The following is a 26,554-nucleotide window of genomic DNA, read 5'->3' as shown; positions in this document are numbered from 1 at the left end:
TTTAAAGGTATGAACAGCCGCACTGGTGAGGAAAGGGGCTTCTGGAAGTAAAAACCTAATTAAACAATGTGTGGATCATCTTTATTTTGAGTGAATTGCTCTTCCCTTCAGAGGAGCGTGGTGCGAGTCTTGGGGTGGTGCAGCCAGGTAAGGCATTTAACATGATGGCAACAACTAGAATATTAAACAGGCACTGAGCCTGCATCTCCTCCAGCAAGGGGAGAAGCTGCCTGAACAGTTTGTAGACTGAAGTTTTGTGAGGGACACTTCGACTTCAAAGAAATAATGTTCAGAAACACAGTCCTCACTTTTCGTGTTTTGGTTGTTGCTGGGATTCCTGTTGTGTCCATCCTTTTCCTTCTGAATTAAAATAGTAGTAACTTGCTGAGTTGGTGTCTGAGGTGGCAGAAATGTTTGTAGCAGAGTGAATAATGTGAATCTTGCTGGAGAGGAAGGAAGGTGTTCCGGCTCTCTGGAGGAATAATCCCCGACTGCTGTGTGAAGACCACTCTTGAATTTGTGTCCTGGTAGAATGTGCCAGGGCTTCTTTTCATGCAGGGTAGCCAGATGCTCAGAGTTAAGGGGGTAAGATGGTTTTTGTTAAAGGGTCACTACTGGAGTTCTGTAGTACTTTTTAGTAGATGTTTTGAGGTTTTAAGTTTTTAAGTTGCCAACAGTGTTTCAGCAGCTGTGACCAGAGCTGCTTTTTTTGTTTGGTCAGGTTTCTTTGGGGGGGTGTGTTTGTTTGTTTGTTTGGGTGTTTTTGAGTGGGATAGCTTTTTGTTTTAGAAACATCTCCTTAAAAACATCCCATCTTTCTTAGATGCTTGTCTAAAAAGCCAAAACCTTATCAGAAAGCTGCTTGTAGGATGTTATCTGTTGGAGATCATAAATCAACAGCCCTCCAAAGGACTGAATTACTTACTGCAACTGCATTTTCAGCTGCTCTCATCTTCTCTTCCTGAAGGGGCAGGTATTGCACCAGATATTACACCAGGTGTTGTGCCTGCTTGGCCATGTGATCAGCTCTTTGAGTTATTTAGAAGCAGGATGAAAATAGTTGGAACTGCTGAGGGCTGAGCACGGGTAGTTCTGTGGAGCCTGGCTTCGCCAGAGCTGAGCTCTCATGGCTTTATCTTCCCTGGATAATGCCTGGGATGGCTTGTGAAGTGTGTGGTTGGTTCAGCGGCCTGGAGCATAGAGGGAGCTCTTATAAAGCTACCAGAAAACCCTTTAAGTTGACGTAGTTCCTGGCCTTCCCCCTTCGACCAGGAGCTGCAGTGAATATTCAGTATTGTTCTTTTTGGTGTAATCGAGGGGACTGCACTACCCTTTGCACAGCAGTGTGTGTGTTCCAGCTGGATGCCTTGTTTGGTGATGGTTGAGGTTTGGAATCTCCTTGCATCCAAGGGAATCTCTTGCCGGCGTGCGCAGTCTGGTTACGTGCCGGGAAGCAGGTAGGCAGCACCATGAACTGTCAGGATCTGTGCCGAGAGAGGAATTGAAAATTTGATGGTTGGGCTGGCATTATTTTAGCTTAAACTCTGCTGTATAGTTATCAGCAGATGAATTTGTGTTTCTGTATATAAGCAGCTGTATGGAATAATGTTGTGTGAGACTGCTGGTGCCCAGCTGTAGCTTCCCCACTTGCTTATGAACAAGTCCTTGCTCCAGAGCTGGCTTTGATGCTCCAGCACTGGAGCACGCACAGAAGAGCTGCCTGGGCTTTGAAGGACCAGCAGCAGAGCTTTCTCTGATCACTTTCTGCTGTCACTGGCTGGGAACCAGGTGGGCCCAGACAGAACCACTTCTGCAGTCGCTTCTTGTGTAGCAGCTTTGGAGGGAAGTGCCCTGTTTAGTGAGGAGATACCGAGATAGCTGATATGTGGAAGATGTCTGGGTGGAAGACAGAGGATTCTGGGTGATTACTGCATGTTCACAAGATGAAAGAACATCCAGGAATATAAGAGGAGGTGCAATTTCTGCATGGCAGTTTCCAGTTGAGCACTCAGAAGGAGTTTTCTTCCCCTTCAGTTCAGTTTGTTCCAGCCATCACCAGTGACTGAGTTTTGCTCTTATTTAGGGATTCTAAGACGCTGCAGTGACTGGTGGAGAGTGCAGCAATAACCAGCTCATTGGCACTGTTCTCTGTGGCTTTTTGTCAGCAGTGTGGAGCTTCTGTAGAGTCCCATTGGCAGCAGAGTGCTCGGATGGTGGTTGTTCCTGGTAATTGAGCTGCATAAAGTAGAGATTTAAATTTGAGTCTGTTGCAGATCTGTGGGGCAAGGGGCAGTTGGATGCAGGGAAGTGGGTGGGGTACAGCTTGTGCCATTGTGGTACAACTTGTGTCCATCATGTGCCATTTTGTAGTTAGAATTTTCTTTTATGAACCAAAAACATCTTTTATTAGCATTTCTTCATTTAAACAATATCTGCTAGTTTGGAATAAACTAAGTTTACTCCAAAACTTGGCATGTCAAGTGGTGAACTTGTATTCTAGAAGCTTGTGATAGCTCTGCAAAACAGTGGGAGCATATAGGGGTGGAATGAAGAATGGCTTGAGAATGGAGTTGTTCTTCAAGGTAGGTAATGGAAGAAAACAGTCTAACAAATGTGAGACTTAGCTTCAAGAGTTAACAGTAACATGTGTAGCAGGAGTGATATCAAATGCTCCAAGCCTTTCTTGAAGATGGACTCTTCCTTCACTTCATTGCATCGTTGCTTTGCTGCTGTGAAGAAATAATAAATAATCGTTACTTAAGCCTTACTTACCATATAAATGCATTTCAAAATACACAGCATTGTACTAAAAACATAACTTTCCCAAGGCCAAGCATGAAAATTAGAACATCCAGGCTAAATTTCATTGGTTTAAATCCATAAGTATGGAGAAGTACTGTTAGGGCTTCCACGTAACTTAAACGAAGCACTTAAAGATTAGAAAGTCTGTATTGGGAGAGCTGGAATTTTGAAGGAATTGACACTGGAGTTATCAAAATTACTGACTGTCAGTTTTCAGTCAATCCTGGAATACTGGTGAACTTGAGAATGGGGAAAATTAATTTCCTTAATGGTTTAAGTTCTTTGTGGGTGCAAGAGTTAACCCCCCGCTCTAGCTCCAGAATGGAAGAATGTCTGGAATAGTCACGGATAGGAACTTGGAAGGTGATAGTGTGGAATACAGTTGTATGGACACTGACATGATCAAATTAGTTTTATTTTTCCCACGATTCCATATATTTGGTTAAGTCAGTTGTGTTGTCATTGTTTGAGATCTAGAAGTTAATTGTATTCAGTGTTCTAATTACAGAAATGGATGTTGTGCAAAATTAATACACCAAATCACAAATTATTTCAGCTACTAATGATTGTTTGTAATGAAGGATCCCTTTCTAATGATGTCTTGTAACTCCAACCAAGGGTATGTAATTTTTCTTACAAGTCTAGAAGAGCAAAAGCTGTGATTCTGAATGGAGTTATGGTGGTGGCTTGTTGCTTTAGAGGGATCCCAGTTGCCCAATAAACAATGGATATTATGAAATAGTAATCACTTAAGTAGGACTCAATGAGAAGGCTTAACTTTGGAACAAAGGAACCTAGAGCATCTTAGAGGAGGAAGGAGTGTAGAAAAATTACTGTGGATCCCTGTGGAAAGCAGTGTACTGTTGGAATGGGAGCTCTGGATAAGCCAGTACATGCAGCTCTGGAGTTTCTGTGAGAAATGGGGGGATTTTACCCCTGTGGCAGCATGACAGTAGAAAATTTTGCATTCAGGATCTCGCACCCATTGGAGGATTTTTAAAAGATTTGACAATTTAAGAGGACACAGAGAAGCATCAGAAAAGTTCAGCACCTGAAATAATGAGTTTTGAAATATTCAACCTTAGCAGAGCCTGAGTGGTGAAACCTAAAGGCTCAGGGCTTGGGACAAATAGACCTGCCCCTCCAGGGACTTATTTTGAGGAGCAACATTGATTTAAATGCTGTTTAGACCTCTTAAGGTCTGTTTAGGCTTCTCATTCAGCTGGTTGCTTGATTTATTTTCACTTTTATGGAGAAAAAGAAAACACAAAACAAAAAAACTGTTCAGTTGTGGAGCAGCTTGACTGAGGGTTGTGGCAATCTTTCCTGGAGCTGTAAAACAAACCACCATTAAAACAGGAATTAATCCAGAGAATTGTCATACTTTGTCTGAAACAGGAAGTTGATGGTGATGATCCTTTAGATTTGATAATACACAGAGGCTCAGTCAGTTGATTTTATCAAAAAGAAAACACAGAGATAACTCAATTACAACAGGTAAATGAGCTTCAGTGGGAGAAACTAGAGGTGCTGTCACGTCTGTCAGTCCTGGCGAGCCGAGCCCGAGCCCCTGGTCTGGCTGAGTAGGGGCCAGGGCATTTCAGAGTGAGAGGGGAGCAGCTGGATGGGGAAAGTGGAGGATGGAAAGTGGTGGATCTGCCGCTTTTGGGAATTTTGGAATCAAGAATGAATGAGGTTTTGGAAGAGGAAGAGGTATTATGGTGCTGAGGTTCCTGTTCCCCTGCTGTCAATTCGTGTGAAGAAAAATAGATCCGCTTCCAAAGGTTGCTAGGAAATGTTGGCTTTAAATGAAGAACTTGTCATATTCATTACTGGGGTCATGTTGTGGAATCAGGTAAATTCCAAGTAGGCTTTTCTGATCTCTAATTAGCAAGAAAATATGCAAAAGAATAATTATTTTTAGCACAGGGTCACCATGGGTGGTTTCTGCTCTTAAGAAACACTGAAACATTGGGGTGGGCTTAAAAGACAACGAGAATTTCCTCTCCTTGCCTCAGTTTCTTTCAGTGAGGCATTTTCAACACACACTCTTCAGGGCCTTGAAAATTTAAGATGAAACAATTTAGTCCAGAGCTTTCCATATGGGACAAGAATAACATAGATAGAATTTCTGTTGTTTTTTGTTGAACTTAAGATAGCTAATAGCTGAAAATGGAGCTTAAAACTAAACATGGCTACCTTGCCCAGCAATGAAACAAAAGCTGTCAGTGAATGGAAGCAATCCACACCATTAGGATGTGCTTCCTCTCAATCCCAGATGACTGGGTTATATCTGAGATGTGTTGGGGGAGAGTCCTGTGTCCATGTCCAGGAGACCAGGCCGAGCGATTTTAGAAGTCAGGAAGAACTTGTGGGGTCTTCCAGCATGCTGCCCTTCAGAGTGTCTGAGTGAAAGGTCTTCCTGGAGCAGGTGCTTTACCTGGGATGGTAAATCTGAGCAGCTGGAAAGGGAGGATGTTTGGAGAGCCAGGGCAGTGGATGATGGGAGCCGCAGGGAGTCCCTGGGCAGCCGATGCTCTGCAGCTGCTCGTGGTTGAGGCTGACAGAGTTGTCCATAGATGTTCTGGATGGCTGTGAAATTCATGTCTTTTCCTAGTCTGAGTTACACTGGGAGTGACATCAGGGTTTGAAAGCTGCAATTACAGCTCTGAAGAGGGTATGGACTCATTCCAAGGGCTGTGATCTTGGGATCTTGGGACAGCCTGAGGAACAGTGTGCCATCTGTGCCGGTCACACACACTCCAGGAATGTCTTGGGGATCAGAGCAAAGGTGTGTCCATGGGTACACATGGGTCCTGTGCCTTGAGTGGGGGTGGCAGCAGCTCTTGGGGTCTGGTGCCCTCACATACCTACAGCTGGGTCTGGCCCCAGCCCTGATGAATCTTGTGTTTCAGGGTCTTGGTCAGCGCTCTGAAGTGAATTGGGGTCTGGGATTTGCTGATCCCAACACCCCATCCATCCCCAGCTGTAGCTGCAGTGCTGCTGGTACACTGGTGGTCTATCTGTTTCTTGCATGCTGGTGCCTCCATGGAGAGGAGCCTGGCATCTCCTGTGCATCAGCCCAGCTGCCTGTTGTGTTTAGAGGTTCAAACCCTGTATGTATTTTCTGTCCTTTCTGCTTTTGAGTCCCAAGGAGCAGCTCGCCCTGACGCTGGAGAATCATTTCCAGCTTACCTGAGCCTTTTATTTCTCTCCAGGTGTGGAGCTGGCACAGAAACATTAGGATCTAGAGAGGTGATTCCCACTGTACACTCATCTTCATTGGCTGTAGTTCTCAGATGGGAAGGATCTGTTTTCCCTTGCTAGTCTGCAATACATAACACAGCCCATTTTTGTCTCAAATAAGAAATACTCCACCAGACTCCTTTTTGGAGAGTTCTGCAGATAAGGTGGGTTAGTGCACACCCAAGGTCCCTTACTGGCAAGAAGGAATTCAGAGGGTTTGATGAAAAAATCTGCACCGTTCAAAATGACCAAGAAAGGACTGTTCATCACAAACTGGGTTAGCTGATGATTGGAGTTTCCAACTAATGTTAGCCTTTAACAGGGTCACAGAAGGATTAGTTCCCGTTAGACAGGAGCTTTGTGGCTGACCCACTGCCAGGTGATAATGGGTTTGTGTGGATTCTGCCATCTGAGCTCCAAGTGTGTTTTTAATGTAGTCATAAAACCGGGAGACTGAAAGGGACCTCCTGAGTCGCCGAGTGTGCTCCCTTCCTCTCAGAGGCAGCAATTGTGGAACCACCTTTGCCAAGGCAAGATCATAGATGTGGGAACAAAGAATGTAGGTCAGGCTCACAGGGTGGGCATCCCAGGAAGGGGGGAATTGCTGCAGTTTACTGAATGAATGTGTTTCTCTGGCAAGAATTGCTAAGATATTCCTTTGGATCTTACTATGAGCTGCTGTCTAGCAAAATAATGAAAGAGCTGTCTTTTTTTGTGTGTGTCTGACATGGAAGAGACTGCAAGCAAAATGCTACTTGCAGTTTTCGAAAGATGTTGAAAAATATAAGAGACTTCAGAATAAAGCCCAAGGGAAAAAAAAAACCTTTTATTTGCAGGACTGGAAAGGTGGTTCTGTAAAGAGAAGGAAAAATGTATTTGTTTATTGAAAAATGTCTTGAAACATTTCTTCTGGGAAGGATTCAGGAATAGCTGCTTTGGCAGCCAGCAGACAAGGGATTTGGTTATAAAGGACGTGAGGATAAGGGAAGGAGAAAAGCTGAAGCCAACTAACTTGTAGAACATCTTAGCAGGGATGGTGATAATTTCTTGTTCAGTTGAATTTATAGGGGTGGGGGTGGTTAAATTTTAATTAATGAGTTTGGGTGAGGCACAAGTTTGCCAGCTGAAATGCAGTGCTCTGAAGCCTGACATCCCTGGAACAGCTCAGTTGGGAGCTGGAATGTAGAAATCACAGAAATAATTCTGCTGACCATTTGTAGTTCACATTACTGCTTGAAATATTAATGTGATCCTTAGAGCGTGCCTTCTCATGGCTGGATTTGTCCCTCAAGTTTATAGAAGAGTTTGGAATTTTGAAGTCAGTCTCAGTTTTGCCTAGATTTGATGACAGGTTTATAACAATTGCAGGCTAAGGTGGGCACGGGATTTTGTTTGTCCCTTGTAGGCTTATAACAGGGATGGACAAGAGAACACAATAGAGTAATTTAAGGTGTAGAGTCCTGGTGGAGTAAGAACTCCTGATATTTTGTAGGAAATGGATGTTTTCTTGCTCTCTGTATATACTTAATGCTCAGCATGGCTGTTGGAAGACACTTCAAACTGAACTTCTTACACTTTTTTAATTCATTTTTTTAAACAGGAAAATCCAGACCAGTTCCTTTGAGGAGCTGGATGGAGAAGGCAAGTGTTACTGATTCCCAGGCATGAGCTTTAGGGGAAGAGGGCCTGGAGAGTTGGGGGTGGGGGATGGTATCTTCCCCAGCAAAGCTGCTCATGTGGCTCAGCAGCTTGGCAAGTGAATCCTGCACAATAAAGCTCCCTCTCGTGGTGCTGCTGCCTTTCCAAGTGCATAAAGGCATTTCTGTCTCACAGAAATGTCTTTTCATGGGCCTGCAAGTGAGCATCACATTTGGCTTGGTAGCTTGTGTTTCAAAATGTGTCCAAGATTTTTGTTGAGTAAATAATACACTTATTGAAGAAGGGTTGAAAGTATCTTGTTTAGGACTTGGGGAACTTACCATACTGTAGGATAGAGAAAGATAAATATTAGCCTTACTGGTTATATCACTTTTGAGGAGTTTGGATGCTCCAAAATAAACTTGTGACTTTAAATGACTCAGTGACAGTCAGGATGGACTGTCTGCTATACCTGCTGTCATTTCTCCAGATGGTGAATGGCTGTGGGTCTGCAGCAGTGTCATCTGACACAGTTTGTGTTCAGTAGGATGTGCTGTAGTGTGTTTGTAAAGCCAGGAGTGGTTTTATAATAATCTAATGTTATATATTATGTATGGCATTCTTTCCCTCAGCTCTACCTGCACTACCGTGGCCTTACCCAAAGTCCTTGGTGCAGTTTTGAGTACCACAATATAAAGAAGACATTAAGCCATTGGAGAGCATCCTAAGGAGGGCCATGAGGTGGTGAAGGGTCTACAGGGGAACCCTTGTGAGGAGCAGCTGAGGTCACTTGGTTTGTTCACCCTAGAGGAGACTGAGAGGAGACCTCACTGGGGTCTTCAACATCCTCATGAGGGGCAGCAGAGGGCCAGGTACTGATCTATTCCCTCTCATGACAAGTGACAGGACTCAAGGGCGTGCTGGAGCTGAGCTGGGAGACATTTAGGTTGGATGTTAGGAAAAGGTTCTTCCCCCAGAGGTGTTGGGGCACTGAGCAGGCTCCCCAGGAAATGGGCACAGCTCCGAGCCTGTCTGAGTTCAAGAAGTGTTTGGACAATGCTCCCAGACACTGGGTGAGATTGTTGGGGTGTCTGTGCAAGGTCAGGAATTGGATGTGGTGATCCTGATGGACTTGGTGGTCCTGTGCAACTCAGCATATTCAATGGTACCTGCTTAAAACCCTCATAAGCTGGAATCAATCCAGTGTTGCCTCTCATTCAGCCAATTTACCATCACCCAGCAGAAGCGCTTGCAATTACTTTCTCCTTGCTAAAAATGAAACACTTTAAAGTCTGCTAAATGTTCAGTTCTGGTTGATGAACCTATCTGCCTGATAGGCTGAAGTCACCTTCTGAAAGTGCTGTTGAATAAATGGAGTTCCCAAAGCTTGTCTTTGAGAAACAGCTGACGTGCCATCAGGGCCTCTTGGTGTGTGCGTTGGTCATTCAGTCATTGGTAAACTTCAAAACTGCGGGTGCAGGAAATGCCTGTTGTGGCAGCTTGTGTTGTCTGGAGTTGTGTTACTCTTCCAGCGCAGTAGGTGACTGGTGCTTTGCCAGAGCCAGTGTCTTTGGCCAAACAGGAAAGACTGTCCCCAAACATGCATCAGTCAGTAATAACTAGACACATGGAGATCATGGAGATAATAAATTAATTCTGGAGCAGGATGTTTCGGGTGCCAAGCTGTGAATGAGGTGTTTCTGTAAGATCATACACATAAACTTCCTGATTTGCCTCCATAAGCAGAGGGGACTAGCCTGCTCTGTGCTGTCTGACATGGACTGGGTCTGTGTGTGCCCTAGGCACCCTTGGAACTGGATTTCTTTAGTCTGAGCATGAGCCAGAGCCTGCAGGAGCAGGTAGATCCTGTTCCTCCTGTTGTGCCCAGTGGCATGCAGGCTTTCCTCTGGGCTCTGCCCAGAGCAGCAGCCTGTGCTAGCAGACATGTGGCCCAACCAGAAGTCTCCTGTGCTGTGCCTTCCCTTCCTTGGCTTCCCTGATGTGTTGCGAGTGCAGTAACTGCAGGTGATGGCCCTGAAGTGCAGCCCAGACTGGTGACAGTTTCAGAGGTGGTATAATTGCCTACATGAGCTGAATTCTTGGCCCTGTTCATCTTATTCCTGGTTCTTGTCCCCTGCAGAGCCTTGTTAGAGGGTCTGGTTTGGGGTAATGCGCAGTCCACCTGGGGACAGCCTTGGCATACTGCTTAGCAAAGCCAGAGGCAGCGCAGCCCTCTTGGTATCATTTATTCTCAGCCTAAGCAAAGCTCCCTACAGTTCTCCCCTGGGCAGTTTAATTCAGTCCCCAGTGTCTCAAGGGTCCTGTGTGTCATTGCCACTGTGTCCCCTCCTGGTCTCAGTGCCTGTCTCCTGTCTCCCTGTCTTTGGTACAGAGCAGACTCTGGAGTTGTGACTCATGATGTAACCAGTTGTTTCAGCTTGAGAGTCAGATTTGTCCTGTTGAAGTACAATTCTTCAAATCCTTCCCAGTTGTTCCCAGTTGTACTTCTCATCTTACAGCTTGAGGGCCCTAAATTACTCATCAGACAACAGGATATTAGAAAAGAATGTCAGTTCTGTTCCCCAGACTTGGTGGTTTCATTGGATTTGGTTTTCTGGCATAGAGACTAGGCAGTCAAAGAAGGGTTAGTGTTATCGAGTTTCTCAAGAGCATGTCTTTGGGCACCAGGCAGTCTTGTGATTAAAAGCAGGAAAATGTGACAATGTGGTTAAAAGCAGGAGAAATGTGTCCCACTGGTCAAGGATTGAGTATTTTCTGGATAATTTGTCATCCTGACCCCCTACCATTGTCTAATTTCCAATTCAAATGTTAATTTCAATTGGCATTTTCAAGTTGAGATGTGCTGCAAGTGCCTTGCAGGATCAGAAAACTTCCATTTTGAGGTCTGGATTAATCAATGCAAGCTTGGTAAAATGTATGGATTGGTGGCCCTCTTTGATCTTCAGCTTCTTCACATTCTTGGTGAATCTTGCTCCTTGTTTGTTTACAAGATAATTGCTTTGGAAATAATGTGTGATTGGTTTTAACTCCAGTTTTCACGTTCTCTGTGAATCTAAAATAAAAAATACTGTGTTTATGATGCTGGTCTTACTTCACTTGCCTCAGTCACTTGGTGCTGAAGAAAGGTTTTTGTTGTCTTGAAGCAAAGCTCTGTCTTAACTCCACTGTCAGTAGCTCACTTATGCATTATCTTCATTCTGTAATTAGTGATAACAAAATAACTTTATATGTAATAAATTCCTGTCAAGTTTAAATCAAATCTAATTTGGTTTTGTAAAGTTGTGTATTGCCAAACCAAGTGTGTGCAGTAGAAGTCAGAAATGTAAAAGATAAAACAGCTTTATAGTTGTGTTGATAAATAACATTTCAGTTGCAGGTACTTTATCAAGTAATAATAATCTTTTTTTCAATTGGTCATATTCCAGCTTTTACTGAATGTTTGCAGTCAAGGAAATTGTCAAGCATTGGCACAGGTTGCCCAGGGCAGTTGTGGAATTACCATCCCTAGAAGTGTTGGAAAGATGTGTGGATGTGGCCCCTGGGGACATGGGTTAGTGGCAATTGTGGTGGTGGGTTAAAAGTTGGACTCAGTGATCTTAAAAGGCTTTTCCAGCCTTAATGATTACGTGGAGGCTTACAATGCAGGACAGGTCTTCAGTTGCAAAATGTAATTGATTTTGTGGCTCCGTTTTCTGCTCTTGAGGCGCAGTGAAGTGTTCTAAGGGGTAGGCACTGGCTCACGCAGTGTGTCTCACTGTTGCTGCTCTCCAGACTTGTTCCTGGTGAGGGGATCTGGGTGTCAGTGCAGCCCTGGCTCCCTGACAGTCGGGCTGTGACCGCCAAGCCCCCTCCACACCAACTTCCATCTTCTGGTGGGGCTGAGGAGGCTCTGGAGGCCACAGGGGCCTCTTCATGCTTCAGGCTCCCCTGGCTTTTGACTGTTGCAGAAACTTCTTTCCTTTTCCTGATCTTTTGATGGAACCCTTCTGTTTTCCAGGACTGGCAGCCCCCATTCGCGTGCGATGTCGACAAGCTTCACTTCACACCGAGGATCCAGAGGCTCAATGAACTGGAGGTAAACTGGAAAGCTGAGCAGTACTTCTGCTCCCAAATGTGTCTTTGTGTTTTTGGGAGGTGATGTTTGCCAGAGTTGGCCATGAGCTGACAGCACTTTGGACCACAAACAGCAATTTTTAATTAGCACGGAAATTCATCTGTTTCGGAACCTGGTTAGAAACATTCCTGGCATAAAAGTAATGTTAATGCTCATTAAAGGAACATAATTTAGGCCTTTTTCACACAGGTGCTTCTAAGCAGTTAAACTGTCCAGGGCCATAGATCTGTGTCTGTATTTTGTACTCATGCAGCATCTTTCAAAAGGAAAAGAGATTAAACACTTGGAGTGCTTTAAAAATAGCCAGCCTTTTGGAAGAAACAATTGCAAAATCTGGATTCAGTTTGTGGAAATTTGCTGTTCACAAGCACTTTCATTCACTGCTTCAATGAATTGACAGTAAAGGGGAGTGTGAGGAGGCCTGGTTGGCTCAGTGCTGGTACCATTTGGGATGATGGTGACTCTATGCCTGATTATTCTCCAGATTCTTGGTTTTTAAAGCCCTGACGTGGTTGTGTGAAGTGCTGGGGAAGGGCTCAGATGCTGGCTTGGAATGCTAAGGGGATGATTTGTGTGACCAGAAGCTGTTCAGAACTCCCTGCAGTTTGCAGACAAGCTAATCTATACAGATGTGACCAGGTTTTACCTTAAGATTAGAAAATGTGCTGAAAATAAAATATGTCAAAATTTAAGTTACTGCTCTTACGTAGCAGCAGTGCAGTGATCTAACTGTGGTAATTGCTGTGCAACCAGCCAGGCTTTCCCTGCCCTGACACATTTGTTTTATTGAAAGTGAAAAAAATACAATTGTGAGTGAGAAGGGATAACAGAAAAAAACTTTGACAATTTTTCTAAAAAAATACTGATTTTTTTTTTTTTGCTTATTACAAGTAAATAAAATTGCCATAAACTATTGCAACGATTAATGTAGTAAATGCAATAAATCCTGACAATGCAGCTGGTTTAGGGAGCTTTTAGCAGTAATAACGTGGTGTTTGGCTGTTCTCTCCCAAAGTACTTTTCTCAGTGCCCTAAAAGGTAACAAAAAGTGACTCGAGGAAAGATACAGTTGCCATCAATAGTATCTGCATGGCATTTATTTTTCTTCAAATGATGAGAGGGAAAAATGCAAAATGACTCTTGCAGAGGGCAAAGATGGGCAAGCAGCTCCAGCTGCAATGCAGTAAACCTTATACAAAACCTACATCTGCTTTTAGCATGCAGTTCACTTGTTTGGTTGGTTGGTTTCAGGCCCAAACTCGTGTAAAGCTGAATTTTCTGGACCAGATTGCAAAGTTTTGGGAGCTTCAAGGATGCACATTGAAAATTCCACATGTGGAGAGGAAGATCTTGGATTTATTTCAGCTTAACAGAGTAAGACCATTATGGAAAAACTATCCTGAAGAGCTGCTGTATTACCTCAATTTCTGGGATGGGTATCACAATGGGTCAGGGGAGGTTTTGGGGTATATCTAAGCTGAGAAAAGTATTCCTTTATTTAAGATAACATAGCTAATGGGACAGTAAAAGTAAGAATACATTATTAGGGAAAAGATGGTAAGTAATACATTATAATGGAAGTTTTTCTTTTAGCTAGGAGATTGCCTTAAATTTACAGCTGTTCTCTAAACCTGAGCTTGGGTATACTGGTCAAGAATAAACTTAGGCTTAATTGGAGAAAGTTCCTGAACAATGACAAAAGTAAGACAAAAAAATTTCCATTAGAAATATGGAAGAAAAAAAAAATCAAATTACTTTTAGGATGAAACTTGTTAAACTTGTAAAGAAGTTCATGTATACTGATAGTAAGAGATGGGATTCTCCAATAGGGTAAGTTCTCTTTTTTTTATGTTTAGGGCAGTTTTTATTGGGAATTTTTTAGCTTATATTATAGCACTTGTTCTAGTGAAAAGAACTGAGCGTCCTGCACTAGAAAGTTGTGTTGGGATACAAAGTGACAAATTGCAGCCAAATAAATTCTCAGATTAGGCTGAGTGACTGCACACGGAACACAGGTGCTGACTTCTTTGTTAAGTAATTCAGCAGGTTTGTTATTCCTGAATAGGTTATATGCTACACATTCCAGTTATTGCCTTAAAACAACTTCGATGTTGTGTGTGGTTTTTTAAAATCTGTATTTTTGTGGTTTAAAATGTCAATTGGCATGTTGTCTTGCCTTTTTCCTTGGACACTGGTAGTTTTACCATTAAATATGTGGCCATTTTATTTTCACTTTTTAGCTAGTTGCAGAACAAGGAGGATTTGATGTCGTTTGCAAGGAGAGAAAATGGACCAAAATAGCCACGAGGATGGGCTTTGCTCCTGGCAAAGCCGTGGGCTCACACATCCGTGCGCATTACGAGCGAATTCTCTACCCCTACAACTTGTTCCAGTCGGGGGCGAGTCTCTTGGTAAGCTGTGCTGAAACCAACTGCTCAATTAATGTAGCAGCCAGTCTGGGAGGGTTCGTTTGGTTTCTGGAATGTTTGTGAAGCTGCATTTTGTGCCTGGTGTCATGCAGGTGACCAGATGCCTTGCTCAGCAGTTCAGAAAGCATGGGCAAATTTTTCATTAGAAGTGAAGTTTTTAGCGTTAGTCCTCCCAGGTAACTTCTGACTCCTGCTTCCAGCAGGATCTGTTGGTATTTTCTCTCTGCAGTTCACCGAAGCCTCATGATAAGGGATGTTCCTGTAATGATTTCTGTAAGGCCAGGTTACAGAAGAATGTTCATGGAACGTTCCAGGTCCATCTCTCTGCTACAAGTGCACATGAGTGAGCACATGCCTAGAGTGACTGAGGGACTGTGCCAAGCCGTGGCAGTGTTGTGGCACGTTCACTAAGGGGGACAAGTTGCAGAAAGCTTCCTGGCTGCTGTAGTGATGTTAACAGTGTGACTTGGGGTATTTTTCAAGCTTAAATCTTCATCCTTCCTAGTCATCAATCTTTGATTTGGCCATTAGACCAAAATTCAGGGTTGATTGAGAGTGGAGGCCACATAATCTCTAATGAGGAATAGGTCTGATCTTTTAGAGCAGCAGTCATTTATTTGGAAAACCAAAATTGGTTACAATTGCCAACATCCATTTTTATTTCTTTGAAATGCTCTTTCTGTGATGATCTCTCAAAGACAGGAGTGTGACCTTTTTTAAGCAATAAATGCCCTAATCCTGTTACAAGCAATATCTCTTTGTACAGAAATCATCACAGGCCTTTACACAAAGCTACCAAAATGAGGAAGGCATTTGATGTAAGTCCAGAGAGGTTAGAATTAGACCTTTCATTTGGGTAGTGACAATCACTTCTCAGTGAAGAGCAGCTAAATTCTGCTGAAGAGGTCTTTTGCAAACAGGATAAGAACAAATTAGAGTTGAAGATAAAAATCTTCATGCTAAGGAAACTGCTGGTTGAAAAATATTTTGTCTTCCCTCAAACATTCATGTTAAGTAATGGAAAGCAGCACCATTTTCTAAAGGCATTGAATTGAAAACTTGGCATTTGTATTAGTCTGAAAACCTTTACTTCTTTTTGGGTTTTTAATGAGCTTGTGTGTTTGTTACACCTGTCTTTGCTGCCATATTTTTGAGGTGCCATTGCACAGGGAAAGATCTAATTTAAATTGTAGAACAGTGAATAGGCTACCGTAGTATCCTAGGAATGGGAATTTCCTGAGAGTGTCTGTTACACAGTTAATACTCACTTCATGGTTGGCTCAGTATTGAACTCTTTTAGAGGAGGGAACACCTCCTTAGATGAGGACATGCTCCATCTTAAATGACTTTTCAAGCTCTGTCTTGCAATGAGCATTTGACATCTGTCCAAAGGCAGTTCTAGACACGTGATGCATCTAAAGTTAACTTATGTTTTAGCTCCTCCCCTCCCCAGGCAGTTAAAATGTTCCCCTCCTATATGTGGCAGACACAGATTTTTTAACGACCTGAGAGAATTCACAGAAATAAGTTGGGTTTTTTTGTGAATGCCAGCAAACTTGATGGGAAGAGATGATGGTGTCTGATTCAATTCAAAAGGTTGAATGATTTCTTTATTATAATTATGTTAAAATACATTAATATACGATATAAAGGAAGATACTAAAAATTACAAACTTACTTGTTCTAACTATATCTCTAACTCACAACTCGTGACCCTCTCTTGAAAGTTTAGATGCAGGTGGATCTAATTGGCCGTCAGGCCCAAACAATCCACCATGATCCAATCAAGTAACTACTCCAGGTAAACAATTCTCTAAACACATCCTACATGAGAAAAACAAGGAGCAGAAATAGAAATTGTTTTCTCTTTCATTTCTCTCTGTGCACCTTTATGAAAAATACTGAGAGAGAAGTGTACTTAGCACAGGGTTTACCTCACTTTTCACTCTAATTTGATTTTTTTTTTTCCCTGACAGTGTTGTCTTTCAAGTGAGTTTGTTTTACAATACGTTTTTTGAGTATCATCTCAAATGACATTATTTTTGGCTTCCTTTCACATGTTCTTATTAAGTGGTTCTTACCCAGATGTTTCTTGTGTAGGTGTCTGTTACTCTGTGTCTGTTCAGTGTTTTCCTGGTAATCTAAGCACCTGAGCTGTGTTTTTGGAGAAGCTGTGGCTGTTCAATGTGACAGCTGTCAGTTGGAGATGTGCTTCCTCCTTCAACAGCCTGTTGAGAGAAGTTCTTCACATACTTTTTTGAGATGATCTTCCTCTGGTGATCATCTAGACAAGATTACTGCTTGTATCCATTGAGTCTTTTTTTTTTTTTTTTTTCTTTATTTGGTAATACTTGAAATAGTCATTGCCTTCTTTCCTGCAAAAGCTAAAAATCTGAAATTATGTAATTTCTGCTAATGACTGTGCCATAACTTTTATCTCATCGAGATCTGTGTATAGCATTATCTGTTTGTGTGGCTTCAACACATGTTAAACTGGCTTCAGGAGTTATTTTGACTGATATTCCAGCTGGAGATATTTCTATTTACATGCTGAAATAATGAAACTCTCTGGAGCTGTTCAGAGGGGAGTAGACCGGAATAGCATGTTTTCATTAAAGCTCATGTTCAGTCCAACAGCAAAAATTTCTTAAACCAGCCAGTTTCTAATACCCAAAGCAGCTCTCCACAGGGGGTATTTATTTTCCTCTTATTTTGAAATTGGACTACACAGGCTGTGGGTGTCTCCAGAGTAGTTGCAGTGAGCCTGTTGGTACTACTTCCTGCCACCTGTACCTCTCATTCCCAGCTGTAGTAACTGTGTGTCATCCCAAAGAGTCACACTGAATACCTAGAGGCAGAAGTGTCCCCTGCATGAACTGAGGTGTCCAGAATCTTCTGTCAGTGCATCTTCTGTGGTGCATTACCCAGATGTTTCATGATTTAAAGTGAAGCTACATTTTGGGGCCCTCAAGGTGGTCTTCTGTTTTTTAGTCAATCCAGCTGACTCAGTAATTGTGCATCTGGTCTCTTTTCCAAACTAAGGCTTTAGTGAGATTCATATTTCCAAAGATTTATATGTGTGCGCCTCTGATAAAGAAGTTTCAGTGTAAGACGTTTCTCTGTCACCTTCATTGTTCCTGGAGAACAATGAGCACCTCTGGAGCTTGGTGAGGTTTACCCACCATGGATGTGTAGCAGGGGTAAACCAGTTGTGTTCTGCAGGTACTGGGAGCCTGACTGATTGGCTTTTGTGTAAATTACTACCAATTTAATTACTACTAATAAATGTCTAAACCTGGAGGAGATTAATTGTATCCCTTCCCCCCACTATCTTCTGACTTTCTGAAGGCCTTGTGACCATTCCTGCATTGTCCTTTGTCTGCTAAAGGAGCTGCTCCTTTGTGGCTTCAGCTGAGGGCTTATAACTTGCTCTCTGTCACTGCTGAGGGTTCAAGAATCAGGTGTGCAACCAAATTGTTGGAATATAAGGAGATCATGGTCAGAGTGTGTGGGATGAGCTTCTGGGGTGTTGTTGATAGAAGCACAACGTCACCAAAGCCTGGCTGGGAAGAGGGAAGGACTGGAGAGATGGCAGCTGTATCCTTGGTTGGAGACAGTTGATCGTCAGTGTAGGAGTAAAGGAGGTACAGAGGAGTTCTCATCCTTAGAATTTAACAATTCTAGGTGTCGTCTTGGTGCAGGTGATATTGTGAATTAACAGCCATTCCATACACTGCCTTTGCCTTGGGTTAGAGAGACACTGGGAAATGCTTGTGCTTAAATAGGTGAAAGATGATCATTATTTAGGAAATGTCTTCTGCTGTTTTTACTTCTGGTGTTTTTCAAGGAATAGTGAGTGCTCTTTTTTTGTGGGGTTTGAGGGTTTTTTTTTGGGGGGGTTTGTTTTTGTTGTTTTTTTTCTTTTGGTGTTTTTTGGGGTTTTTTTCTGGAGTTTTGGGGGTTTTTTTAATTTGTTTTTTTGGGGATTGTTTTGAGGCTTTTTTTGTTTGTTTGTTTTGGGTTTGTTTGGGCACTGCACTGAACTGAGGCACAATCTGTTAGTTTTCAAGGTTTTCTTACCCTTTTGTATAGGAAAAGCTATTTGCCTTCTAGATCTTTGTTTTCAAGGACCATATGTACTCTTATTATCAGAAGCACTAGAAATTGTTTTTTTTCTGATAATTTTGGTTTTCAGATGAAATTTTCAAGGACCCAGATTTTATAGAACTTTTTTGTTCTCTCATTTTCAGCCTTTTCCTACTCATTTGCTCTTCCTGCTTGTCCATTTTCCATTCTGAGAAATTGTTACTTTTTGCTATCTCCCACTGATGTTGATGTCACATCATCTTCTTTCATTTTTGGTAGATGCCTCATCCATGGAAATTTTCAAGGCCAGGTTGGATGAGTCAGCCTCAGCTAGTGGAAGGTGTCCCTGCCCATGGGACAAGGGGATCTTTTATGTCCCTTCCAACCCAAACCCTTCTGTGATCCTGTGATTCTGGGTCCAGTGGGAGCTTTAAGGGGCCAGGCTCTAATGGAGAGACAGCTGCAGTGCTCAGGGGCTCCAGAACAACCTTTGAGCATCAGCCAGGACTCACTGGTTGTGTGCATGAGCTACAAAGTTGAGTGACACTGTGCATTTAATGCTGAAATTAAGTCAACCATTTTCTTTCGGAATATAAATCTAGAGTTAAAGTAGTCTAAGACTGGAGGCAGTCTGAAACAAACAGCAGTTCTGGAGGTTTCTTTGGCCAATATCATGGGCTGTCTGTGGGTGATGGTTAATAACATCCTGCTGCCCTTGACTGATACTGCTTTTTTATTAAATACATAGTTTTTTAGCATAGACTTCACTTGTAAAATAACACTTTTCGCTCCTTTTCCCTCCCCGCTTCTGGCTGTCATTTGCTTCTGAAAGTCTGTTTTCTGTGCTGTCTATAGAGCATCACCATCCTCACACCACTGCAGCAGTTCTCTGTCCTTACTACTCTCACTTGCTGAGAAAATGCTTGTGATGGGAACAGACTAACCGAACTGGGGAAGTGTGGATCCAGCAATTTCATTAATTACTTCCTGGCAACATGAGATTTTTTTCTGTCTGTAGGATTTGTTGTTTACTCATGAAAAACTGTTACATTTTGTCTGCAGTTACTGAGTGTTGTGTGGCTTGACAAACGGGGAATTGTCATTAATTATTCTGTTTCTTGCCAGAGGTATGCACAGTTTTCAGCAATTAAGTGCATTCTTTCAGCAGCTTGAAAGAACTAAAACTGTTTTTGCATCTTTTCCCTTCTGCCCTTAATTCAAGTAGCAGTTGTCCTCTCCAAAACATGGAAAGAAGGAAGCTCCTGCAATGTGCATAGTACGGAGCTGTATTTCAGTTAGACAGGGATGTTTGATAGGTTGTAATTTACTTTTATAATGCTCTGTATGTTGGCATCACAGCCACTCAGCCTTGGGACACTTCAGCAGTTCCAGAGTGCTGGTGACCAGTCTGCAAAGGCCCCATCTGCCACAGGAGTTGGGTTTGGTATTCTGCACAGAGAAATGTTTGTTGCTCATTAACACTTAAAGGATGACTTCAGCTTTATTTAAGGCCCATTATTATGGACCTTATTGCAGCCATTAAACTGATGAGAAAAAGTGATATTGTGCCTTGTTCAGATAAGTAATGTTACCATTGTCATACATGCTGTTTATTAACTCAGCACAGGAATTATTAGGGCCCTGTCTGTGTTCTTTCCATGAGCCAGGAAATTGTTCTACATGGTTTGTATTGCAAGGAGAGGCAGAAATGAAGTAACCAAATTGTCTCTTTAGTGCTTGCAGAAGCCAGATCTGAGCAGTGACACGAAGGACAAGGAGTACAAGCCCCACGACATCCCGCAGCGGCAGTCGGTGCCGCCGTCGGAGAGCTGCCCGCCCGCCCGCCGTGCCAAGCGCCTGACGCCCGAGGTGAGCTGGGGGCAGCAGGGCACCTGAGCAGCTCACTCTGTGTGTGTGTGTGTGCCTAGGAACAGCTGCTTCATTGTGTCAGGGCTACCAAACGTTTATAAATGCAGAATTGTAAGGAATGGATAAGAATCTTGTCTGATACTTTACCAAGTGTGTTACTGAGGTTTGGGGTTCTGGGAGGCTCTGCTGTGGAGACTGTTGGTGAGGGTGTACAGTAGGGTTATGCTTTCAGCATGATGTAGATACTGTGGGGCTCTTAGATTAAAATACAGGTGACAAATCCTGGAAATGAAGCAGCTTTGATCTATTGTTCCTCCTCCTTTTTCTCTAGAAGTACCAGGAGGTTTCTGTCCATCTCTCATGAGTTGAAGCCAGCTATTAGAGCAGGGAAGATTTTTGTTATAACATTAGCATTATTGTAATTAATTTTTCACTCTTGAGTTGTATCAATTTGTGCTAATTTACCCTTGCAATATAAGGAAAAAATGTATACCATCAAGTCAGTGTGGTTTTGTATGATCTTACATGTCTCTAAGAAGCTATGTTTATTTGGATAATCATGAAATGTATTGGTTATATCTCAGTATCTTCTGCGAAGACATATTTTAGGAGATCATGTGTCTCCTTTGTTGCTGGAAAACAGCAATGCTTTGGCTCCAATCTTTCCAGCCTGATGATCCTATCTCCAGAGAGTCCCTATTTCTTTTGTTTGAGCAGATGAAGAGTAGGAGAGGATATTCCCAGGAGAGGGTCTGATTAGTGGTGACATCATGAATTAGGAAGGTCACAGCTTGTTTCAGACTCTTATTAACTCCCATTGTTCTGGTCTTGGTCTTTATTAGTAATAATAGTACAGCTTAGCTGTTGCAAATTCTGCCTGTAATTATGCTTGGTTAATGAGTTACAATTAAGAAGGGTTTCTAAAGCTTTTCCACTCAAATACCTGGTTACAAGTGGATTTATAATTCTGAGCAAACTTTAGTAGTTTGGGCTGAAACTCCATTTGAAGTGTCTGCCTGTGGTTGAAGGATAATTGTTCTCATGGATCCCTTAAGAATTGACAGCAGGACAAATGTACACTAAAATTCCAGCTGTTTCTGTGGCAGTGGTGTCAGATGGCACTGACAGAGCACATTTTTGTCATTTTGGAAGAAACCAACAGCACATTCTAAGCCAAAAGGCAAGGCTCCCCTCTCAGCTCTTGCCCCGAGCACCACTGATGTTGTGTACCTTATTTTTGTGGAAAGAAAATCTGTAATTAAGAACATAACTGGAACACACAGCACTAAGGCTGAATTGAGCAATAGAGGCTGGCTGTCTTAGCCAGGAGCTGTAGTGTTATAAGACAGGTAATTTCCCAAAGTTAAGATTTGTTAATGTAAATTTTGCTGTTCCATGTCAATGCAGTCAGAGAAGGTGATTAAATCCATTTTATTCAACATTGAAGCTCCAAGCAATTCACATTTGCACTGACCTGGTTGGTTCACATCTCAGTTTTTTGCTCTGGAGAGATGCACAACAATTTGTCAATGTCTTGAACTGTGAGTCTTAAATTCATTCTCATGTTTGCCAGTTTGATGTTTCCTGCTTTTCAAAGGCTGACCATAAACATTTAGAAGAAGTGAACCTCAGGGAAGTGCTGTAAGTTATTGTGGTCTGTAGGATAAGTGTTATTTGCAGTTGTGAGACACACACAGTTTTACTTTGGCCTTTCCTACCTGGTGAGTAAACGGGAAAATGTTCATAATAAGAAAAGAAAAGGGCAGTGAGTGTCTAGGCTGGTTTTGAAATGCAAAGGCTTTAGGTGCTTGATGTAGAACAGTTCAGTGTGAAAGACCACAACAATGCAGGGGAGGTGAAAGTGAGATGACCTGATGTGATAAAAGGCTCTGGCCAGACCAAGAGCTGCTCTTGTGAAGATCGGTATCAGCTAAAGTCCAGAAGGCACAGCTGAAGATGCAGAAACTGGGTGTCTGTCCCTGCACTTGAGGTTCAGAGCACGCTGGCCCTGAGGCAGAGCTGCTGCACACAAATAACAGCTTCTGTTGGTGCCTATCTTAAGCAGTGGGACCTCTGTGTGGTCTGATGGAGACATTTGGTCAAAGATAACATGAAAAGTGATTAGGAAATAATGTCAAAACCAGCTCTGTAAAAATCAAAATCAAACAACCAAAAAACCCTAGACTGAACAGCAGTTCCCACCCCTTGGAGTACATGGGGCTGTGTCCAGTCCTGCCTTAGACCTGATCCACACATCCCATCTTCTGAGCTTCAGAGAGTGGCTGAGAGTTACTGGCTTGTTGCATGACCTCATTTCCTTAAAAAATAGAGTGTTGGAGAAACCTCTTGTAACACTGAGGGACTTGAGAATTGTTCTCCCACCATCTCAAAATTTCAGGGAAGAAATTTAAGAATTAAATGGAAGAGCATTTTTCTGTGTTGAAAGTTACAAGATGTACCAGCAAAGGTCCCTGCTTTGGAGACTGGAGCATATTCTGCTCCTCAGGAGTACAAGAAAATCTGTGAAAGCACTGAGTTCCTTTGCTTCTTAATGTGTCCCACTGAAAGCAAACCTGAATCCTGGTATCATTATTGGCATGGACATTTTGGAGGATTTGCTTTCAAATCTTCCATGTTGTTCCCTGCATTTCTCTCCAAACTACGTGTAGATGATTGAAGATAAATATTTCATAACTCCAGGTGTCTGTTTAGATTTAGTGGTTTGTAAGTATCAAATGGTTCTGAGTTTGATTGAAGTCCTTGGAGTGTCTCTCTGACTCTCACCTGTCTGCCTTTTTCCTGGAACGAGGCAGGTTACACGTCTCAAGCCCTCATGGTACCTCAGTGAGGTGTTCTGTGTCTTACACCAAGGAATCATTAAATGGTTTGCATTGGAAGGGACTTCAGGAAACGTTTAGTTGGGACCCACAGAGTCAGCCTTTCCCACAGCCAGCTGGAGATTTCAAACTCATCTCCCTGTGCTTGGGCAAGCAGCTAGATCAGCTGGCAGTGAGCATCTTCCCAAACACAAGTGGCAAACCAGAGTATTCCAGCTAAGGACATTGCTGAGTGGTTTTTCCTTGTTTTTGTTTTTCCCTTTCTAAAGGCAACCAATGTTAAAACTGAGACTGATCCTCCAGAAGCCAGAACTCACAATCTGAGACGCAGAATGGGCTGTGCCCCTCCAAAGAGTGAAGGTGGTGAGTGAAACAAAGCATAAATGCAGTTTCTGTTACTTTGCACAAATGTGTTTTAAGACCAGAGCTAAGATCAGCATTTGAAGTTATTCAAAGTATTTTATAAAAAACCCCCAATGTTCAGCTAATTTTAAAATGGGATTTTTTTTTTTTTTAATAAAAAGTTCTTTTATGGGTTTTAAGTATTTTTGGGGGGGTTTTCTTGAAAGTGGTTGAGTTTTATTGAAAATGGTTTTTTCATTTGAAAAAGACTTACACTTTTTCAGATGTGGTTATCTCTTCTGGAACAATTGGAAATGAGATTGGAGCAATGTTTTTCTTTTGTATTTTAAATAACATCAGACCATAAGGTTTAAATAGAAGAAACTCTTTTAAGAGTGTATCAGATATCAGACACTTTTAGGAAGGAATTTGGACTTGAAATCAAGCAATTTAACTCATGAAAGCAAAAGGTAGTCTGTTTTGAGCTTAATGATAAAGTTCCCATAATATGATTAAATTGCTGCTATCAGCAGTCCTGAGTCTCTTCTCTCCTTAAGAAATAATCGAGACTGAGAAACAATATTTATGCCATCAGGCAGAAAAATAAGCTTGTTGAGAAATAATTTAGCCAAATAAATACAGGAACCATTTACAATTACTCAATAATTGAAATTACCTGAGCAATCTGTCAGTCTCATTTGTTCCTTCAGAATCCTTTTTCAATAATTTGTTTAGATTATGGTGTTTTGTAATTTGAATTTTTTTTATTCAAGGAGTCTCTAAGCACTAGCCTCCCTCCCCCAAGAGCAGAAGGAAAAAGCTCTCGACAACATTCTTTAACACCACATGGAAAAAAAACCTTAGCTGATAAATCTGCTCATAATTCAATTAAAATTAATTGAAATGGCATATAAAGTACTGAAAAACTGTGGGCTGCGATAGCCAGTGCTTGCTTGTGGTTGTGTGCTGGGATTTTCGGATAACACTGGCTTCTGGAGGCATTGCAGGAGTTCAGGACTTGCCATACACTGCCTGAAATAAGTGTAGGGGGGATAACAATTCAGCAAATACCTTGGTATGATGCAGTCCAACAGCAATAAATAAAACAAATAATAACAAAGAATGCTAAGCATTGAATCATTTTGTAATACTCTTTTTTATTTCCTTTGCCCAGACAAGGAAATGCGCAGTGTGGTGAAACTCCCTGAGAAGAAAGAGCTTTCTGGGGAATCTGAGAAGGACAAATCCAAAGTCAGATCTAAAAAACCCACCAATGCTGTGAGTACCCCCTGCCTTCCTGCAGCTGCGTGTTTTGCAGGCATTCCTGGATTTCTTCAGGTTGTGTAGTAAAAACCAGCTGTCACTTTGTCACATGGAGGACTCCTGTCTTCTTCCTGGAGCCCCAGGCTGAAGCACAGCAGTGGTTGTGCCTGCTGGAATATCAACACTGCCAAAGCTTCCTGCTTCACAAGGCTGGAAGTGACAGGATGGTTAAGTTTCATTATCTATAACTAAAGTAACTTGGTTTTTGTCTCCAAAGTACAATCTCAAAATAAGCATTTTGAAAGCATAGTCCAGTGGAAGTGGTTCTTGTGTGACCTGATCCCTCCCTGCTGCTCTGTAACCTCAGGGGAGCTCTGTGCAGGCTGTGGCACATGGCACTTCACAGACCTGCCCCTAATTCCACTATTTCAGCACTAAATGGGAAGCTTTGTTGTTCAAATGCATCTTAAAAAACCAACCCTGTTCCTGCTCCAGCTCTCCACACACCACCAATTATCCCCCAAAACCCCTCTGAAGGCAGTGGTGATTGTCTCACTTTTGAGAAGATAATGCTGAGATTCTTTCTGCCCATGCCACGAGTTGGGTCCCTCCTAAAACCAAACATGTTTCCATTCAATCCACACCTGTAGCTGGTACCTGAGAATGAAAAGTGCAAATACCAGAAGCCTGGCATCCTCACCCCATAAATGAAAAAAGCTTGTGGGAGGAGCAGGACATGCTGCTTTTTAACAGCATAAGGCAAGAGCTTCTGCCTGTCCTCATGACTCTGTTCTGTGTTTCAGAAGAGCCTTCCAGGCTACTGCTGGTGAGAGTTGGGTGTAGGACAGGCAGCAGAGAGCCCAATCCCCGTTGGAGTGCCTGAGCATGTTCCTTGGGGCTTGGGAGCTGCTCTGTCAGAATTAAGAGCTACCCCACTACCGAAAGCTCCACTGGGAGGTTGGAGCCTTCTCTGGGGAAAATAAGGAACATCCCCAGTAATAGGAACTCCTTTCTCTCCAGATTTCTGTTTTCCATTGCAATTGGTCTCAGAAGGGAATGAAACACCTGAGGCTGTACATGGGAAAAGGATTTGTGAGCCCCCAGCAGGTGTTGGGTTATTCCTGCCCAGCCCCAGGTGTTGGGTTATACCTGCCAAAGCCAGGTGCTGCTGATGTGAACTGTCCTGGCACTCAGTCAAGTCTTCTGACATTTGAGAAAAAAAAATTGCATGGAAAAGTTGTAGCTCTTGTGGTCTTTTCTTGAATTACAGAGGGAGGTATTTAAACTTCTAAAAGAATATTCAGGGTGTGTTTGTCTCATTTTCTTTGCAGAGATAAAGAAAGAATAAGCTTTGGCAAGTGTCACAGATGGGAGTTAACAAACTGCTTTCTCCCTGAGTTCCCTTCAGCTCTCCCATTCTACTGTGGAATTTTGTGTTGCAGGTGGATCTGTATGTGTGTCTCCTGTGTGGCAGTGGGAATGATGAGGACCGACTCCTGCTGTGTGATGGCTGTGATGACAGTTACCATACCTTCTGCTTAATTCCACCCCTCCATGATGTTCCCAAAGGGGACTGGAGGTGTCCCCAGTGTCTGGCTCAGGTAATATGACAACTCACTGCAGTAAGGCCAAAGGCCTTTTTGTATTTTGTGGGTTTTTTTAAACTGGTCACAGGAATAGAAAATACAATTTGTTGTTATTTAAGGTTGTACAAATAAGGTGATAGAGGTAAAGTTAAAATGAAGACTGAGAATGCTTTGTATTGCCAAGCTGGCACTTACTCCTTTGAGCCAAAAATTGATGTGCCTTTGAAGAACATTTTGGATTTTAGCTGATACCTTTTCTCTGTACTTAAAATTGGAGTCTCACTGGGTGCTTCAACGTGGTGATTTATGGATCTTATCCTG

At 42.5% G+C, this 26,554-nt stretch overlaps 1 protein-coding gene across 1 annotated transcript in view; it reads left to right on the top strand.

Moving 5' to 3' along the window:
- The window catches only part of KDM5B (lysine demethylase 5B), a 55,915-nt gene that overhangs the window by 1,097 nt on the left and 28,264 nt on the right, over positions 1-26,554 (top strand). The window contains exons 2-8 of the mRNA XM_030291855.4: positions 11,705-11,782; positions 13,073-13,195; positions 14,062-14,232; positions 20,071-20,205; positions 23,312-23,405; positions 24,559-24,662; positions 26,090-26,248. Coding sequence (XP_030147715.4) covers positions 11,705-11,782; positions 13,073-13,195; positions 14,062-14,232; positions 20,071-20,205; positions 23,312-23,405; positions 24,559-24,662; positions 26,090-26,248 — 864 coding nt within the window. The remainder of the gene's footprint in view (positions 1-11,704; positions 11,783-13,072; positions 13,196-14,061; positions 14,233-20,070; positions 20,206-23,311; positions 23,406-24,558; positions 24,663-26,089; positions 26,249-26,554) is intronic.

This window comes from Taeniopygia guttata, chromosome 26, assembly GCF_048771995.1.
Source record: "Taeniopygia guttata chromosome 26, bTaeGut7.mat, whole genome shotgun sequence".
Lineage (NCBI taxonomy): Eukaryota > Metazoa > Chordata > Aves > Passeriformes > Estrildidae > Taeniopygia > Taeniopygia guttata.
Note: the sequence above shows the minus strand (reverse complement) of the source record. Positions and strands in the feature narration are given on the sequence as shown.